The 5,321-nt window shown below is 29.2% G+C and overlaps 1 protein-coding gene across 1 annotated transcript; it reads right to left on the bottom strand.

Moving 5' to 3' along the window:
* LOC127135945 (WRKY transcription factor 23) lies at positions 1-1,347 on the bottom strand. The gene is made up of 3 exons (XM_051062568.1): positions 791-1,347; positions 497-601; positions 1-247 (listed from the first exon to the last, which is right to left on the bottom strand). Exons 1-3 carry the CDS (start codon positions 1,345-1,347, stop codon positions 1-3), a joined length of 909 nt encoding a protein of 302 aa, XP_050918525.1.
* Between the last annotated feature and the right edge of the window lie 3,974 nt (positions 1,348-5,321).

A 5,321-nucleotide genomic window follows, 5' to 3' on the forward strand; every position in this document is an offset into this window, starting at 1 on the left:
CTATTGCGACATTGGAAGTTCGTTTAGAGCAAAAGCAACACCATTAGTTTTGATTTTACGGTGGATTTTATGGACACTAGCAACAATAGCATCATGCATGATTTCAAGGCGTGAAGCACAAGTCACCTTTGGAGCTAGGTGGGTGTGGTCGCCTTCATAAGAGATTAGTAGCATGGAAGGCTTGGGCCCGAAACGCTCTATGTGCTTCTTCACTTCACAACCGGGGGTGGTGCAACGGTAATAGCTCCTATTTTACATATCACCAAACAAAACAAAAATAAGTGTAAGTTTAATTCAACAATATAATAACTACTATAGTTATAACATTGCATATAATCTAAAAAAATCAAATACTTAATTTGCTTTTCAACTAGTCTTTGATTTGATCTAGATGCAAGTTTCTGCAAAACTTATTTGCAGAAACTTACACCCAGATCTATGATGGATTTGATGATACATGGGAAAAGGGATGTTTTTGACATGCTTCTGGCCATACTTGCGCCACCTATAACCATCATTTAAGTGATCAAGTTCAGTTTGTGTCTTGAAAATAACTCTATTCGGCTTTTGCTTCTTCTTGTCTGTCTTCTTTGGTTTCGCCCTACCACACACAAATGAATTTAACACACACACAAAAATATTTTATTATCTTCCTCAATTTTCTCTTTGATTGTAACTGTCTGATTCCTTTTCTTTTAATAATTTTTATTTTTTTATATGAATAATAGTTTTTATTTTGAATTAATAAAATAAATAAATAAATAATTCAAAGATATTTTAATCAACTCACGATAGTTTCTTAGTTTGATTTTGATCATTTCGATTCTCCACTGCTACGACTCGACGATCTTGACCGCGATCCTCAGCTTCAGCTTCTTTTCCTTCAACAAATTCACGTTCATCTTCATTCTCAGCTCTTGCAACAACTGATTTGTTAGCAACAACACCGGCCTCATTTGGTGACGAAGTATTCAAAGAGGAACCTGAGGTAGAAGCCGTCACATTGTTTTTCATAACCTCATACATCGCAGTGGGGGATAGAACTGGCAAAGGAGGCAACTGCACGTCAGTTTGGGTGGCAACAGGTAGTGATTCTGACGTGTCGGTTTCAAAGTTGAAGTCTGAGAACCAAGAAGTGTTGAATTCATCTGAGCTCAACATGTCCATGTCACCAGCAAAAGAAGCATCATTTTGATCATGATGATCAGATAGTGATGGTGGTGGAAACATGTCAAATAAGCCGCATGATGGTAAAGCAGGTGAGAAAGGGAAATTGATTATGTAACTTTCCTGGGTATTATTGTTTGGAATCTCATCAGAAAATGATGATGCTGAAGAACTCGCCATGATTATCACTTAGACTCTCTCTCTCTCTCTCTCTCTCTCTCTCTCTCTCTCTCTCTCTCTCTCTCTCTCTCTCTCTCTCTCTCTCTCTCTCTCTCTCTCTCTCTCTCTATATATATATATATATATATATATATATATATATATATATATATATATATATATATATATATATATATATATATATATATATATATATATAGAGAGAGAGAGAGAGAGAGAGAGAGAGAGAGATTATGTGTTGTGACTTGTGTCAGTGGTATATAACCTTAGCATATATTGCTCAGTTTTCTCTGTCTCTCTCTTTCTCTCTCTTTTTTTCCTTTTTATTTAATCAAATATGTTTTTTTTAATTAATGGAATATGATTTATTTAAGTTTTAAAAAGTGAGGCTTTTTACTAATTTCACATGATAAATGAGTAGATGACAAATGATAGAGATAAGAAAAAGGATATTTTGGGGATTTTACTAAATTAAAATTATATTCCCTAAGTTGTATTTAAGTTTGACGTATCCTTTTACGTTACCTATTTCAGTTTCATTTTTTTTAGTTTATCAGTATTATTTTTACTCCATAAGTTTTCATAAAAAACATTATATTTGACTAAATAATTCTAGGAATTTGCAGTAAGATTTAGGCAGTTTTGACGCTAAAAGTCATTCAAATTGAAGAAAAAAATGCACGATTCAATTTAGTTTTGTTGATTTTTAGAAATAAAATTAAAATAACACAAATCAAACCAAAATAATGTAATTTGGGTTGGTTCAGCAGGTTTTGTTTGGCTGGTTTAATTTTTTACATAATTTTAATTGAGTCATACTTAAATGCGGCTTAGAGGTGAAGACTTGGGTCTTGAGAGTGTGTTACTCTCAAGGTCTCAATTTCGAATATTACTAGGTGAAAAGTTTCTTATAAAAAAAATATTACCGTTTTTAAGGGCGTGCAAGACGTGCGATCGCACAAGCTCCAAAATTTAAAATGTTTAAATTGTGATTAAAAATGGTCTTATAAAATAATTGTCACAGTTAAACCATGACAGATTAGGGTCCGTATTTGATTTTTCACATTTAAACCATAATTAACTTACACATGACCTTCGAAAATTAAGATGACTCTGCATAACATAACTTTAAATTTAATCATTCATATATTACTAAATAACAATGTCTAGAATAGACATGTCAACGGGACGGGTCGGAGACGATTTTTATCTCCCCCAAACTCAAACCTGAATTCCCAAGTAATCCTTATTCTCCGTTCCAAACCCATCGATGGTAGAGAATTAAAACTCAAACTCGTCCCAAACGGGTTCGGGTTGAATTCGGGTATCACCGTGACGCCACCATTTATTTAATGAAATCAATTTTTTAATAAAAATATTTATTTTTTTCAAAAATAAAATACATTACAAATAATAAAATAAAACAATCTCAAAAAAATTCCAACATATATTTCAAATATTTTAAATAATAAATTCAAATCAAAATGTTAAAACATTAATAACATATTTAATATTCTAAATTATCAAAATTAAATAATAAAAATACATAATCATATAAGCAGGGCAGGTTCGGGAATGGTTAGGGGTGGTTGTTAGTGTCTCCATTACCGACCCGTCTCCGTATTTTGTAATTGTGGAAAATCCAAATTCGAACCCAAACTCAATCAAAGTGGATTTTTCCCGTCAAATTCGGGGTGGATTCCGGTGAATACCCGTCGGTACGATTTATGTTGTCATGCCTAGTCAAAAACATAAGGGGTGTGGTAAAAGAGAAATCGAAAGAGGCAACAGTAGTATAAAAATGAGAAGATGGAAAAGAAAAAAAAAACATAATAAAGGAGAGATTAAAGAAGAAGAATCGAGGAGTACATTGCAAAGAATATACCATACTTCTAAGAGAGACTAAACAAGGGTGAAACTAAAACACTAAGCGTGAGGAAGATAAAATCATTCGTAATCGTAAGACTAAGACAAAATTGATTTAGGTTTGGGTTGGACGTGGATTAAGTGAAGTTTTAGTTGTAATATAACGCGAACTAATTTAATTTGGTTAAATTCGTAAAATACAAACTACAAACCGAATTGAATCGTGCATTTTTTTTAAATGACTCAAAGACATTCGAATCAAACGCAGTTTTTGATTTGGTTCGGTTCGATGACGATTTTCTATTGTACAGGTTCGACTTTAATCACTCCTAAATGATTCAAATTAAAAAAAAAGAAGTATCATATATATTACCATTATAGTAAGTGTAGTGAAAAACAATCGAGTTATAAGGATTACATTGACTAAATGGTAGATTTTTTATATTCATGTAATATCGTTAAAAATCAATTGGAGTTATAGTGAAAACATTAATATATATATATATATATATATATATATATATATATATATATATATATATATATATATAATTATAATTATTTATTTATTTTTATGAATTCAACTGGAAAATATTCCCAACGATAAAAAATTATCACAACATTTTTTGTGTGATGACATTAACTAGAAAGATGATAGAAATGAGGAATCCAACGTTCATAATCTAGAAACTTAAAATAAATAAAAAACAAGAATCAATAAATCAGACAAGAATCGACGTCATGGATCCGGGTACGCTTTTACGGTTTTATTTATAGAATCTAAAAACACTGTGAAAATCATGATATCAAGATCCAAAACATAAAAAAAATTGCTAACAAGAGTTATAGTGAAAACATTAATATATATATATATATATATATATATATATATATATATATATATATATATATATATATATATATATATATATATATATATAATTATAATTATAATTATAATTATTTATTTATTTTTATGAATTCAACTGGAAAATGTTCCCACCGATCAAAAATTATCACAACATTTTTTGTGTGATGACATTAACTAGAAAGATGATAGAAATGAGGAATCCAACATTCATAATCTAAAAACTTAAAATAAATAAATAAATTATGAAAAAGTTTGAATGAATTCTAAAAATAAGTTAATGCAAAAATTTGATAATAATATATAATATATTTAAGGTTAATGTATAACGGTGTTATAAATTTTAAAAAGATTGATTTTATAATAAAAATAAAAGATAATTATTGTCTAATTACCGGTTATTTTTATACCATCTTAATTATATATATAAATAGTTATTCACAAAAAATTGTCATCTGACCTATTAAAAAAATTATACTTGAATATTTACTTTTATTTTACAGTGCATGGATCAATGTTACTTAGGCAAATCAATTTTGATAAATAAAAATATACAATAAATTCTACAAATTAATATGATTTACCATTATTTCGACCAATTTGATTTACTATAAAACATAAAAAATTTAAAACAAAATGGTAATAATCATCTGAAAACATCATTCACAATGGTCTCTAGTTCGAATTCAAAATAAAATGTTTTACTTAATTTATTCGTTTTTATTTATTTAATTGTTTATTGGTGGATGAAAGGAGTTATAGATTTGTTAGAGTTGAGAGTTTGGGAAATAGGTAGGTTAGGGAGGTTTTCAACCTCTACCGGTAATAACCAGATTGAATTTGCATTTACAGCAAAAAGAAGACAATGGGTGGGTCCTGCTTGACGTGGTTATTTGACTGATAACGATTGAGTGTGAAAGGGGGAGTGTACACGTGACATTGAGAGTAAAACGTTTTCTTTTTTTTCTATTTTGGAATTTTTTTTAATTTCTCTTCTTGCCAATTTTACCTTCACTTTCTTCAATTTATTTTTATCTAACGTTGCTTTTGTCTTATTTATAAAAAAAAAGACATTTTCTCAAAAAAAAAATGTGTATCAATTTCATAATCTAAAAAAAAAGTAAATGAAAAGTACACTTGTTCATTAACATTAAAACACTGATTTTATACATCAGCATCGTTATTCTTACACTCTAACTTACACCTACATCATATGAATTGTTCAAAAATACGGTGAAAA

The sequence above is a fragment of the Lathyrus oleraceus genome, chromosome 4 (genome assembly GCF_024323335.1).
Source record: "Lathyrus oleraceus cultivar Zhongwan6 chromosome 4, CAAS_Psat_ZW6_1.0, whole genome shotgun sequence".
In the NCBI taxonomy this organism is placed as follows: Eukaryota; Viridiplantae; Streptophyta; class Magnoliopsida; order Fabales; family Fabaceae; genus Lathyrus; species Lathyrus oleraceus.

Bases quoted from the DNA above. Each gene is read 5' to 3' on its own strand.
- LOC127135945 (XM_051062568.1), bottom strand. From the start codon at position 1,347: ATGGCGAGTTCTTCAGCATCATCATTTTCTGATGAGATTCCAAACAAT. The intron at 602-790 runs GTGAGTTGATTA...TGTGTGTGGTAG, and splicing joins AATCAAACTAAGAAACTATC to GGCGAAACCAAAGAAGACAG. The intron at 248-496 runs GTATGGCCAGAA...TATGTAAAATAG, and splicing joins GATGGTTATAGGTGGCGCAA to GAGCTATTACCGTTGCACCA.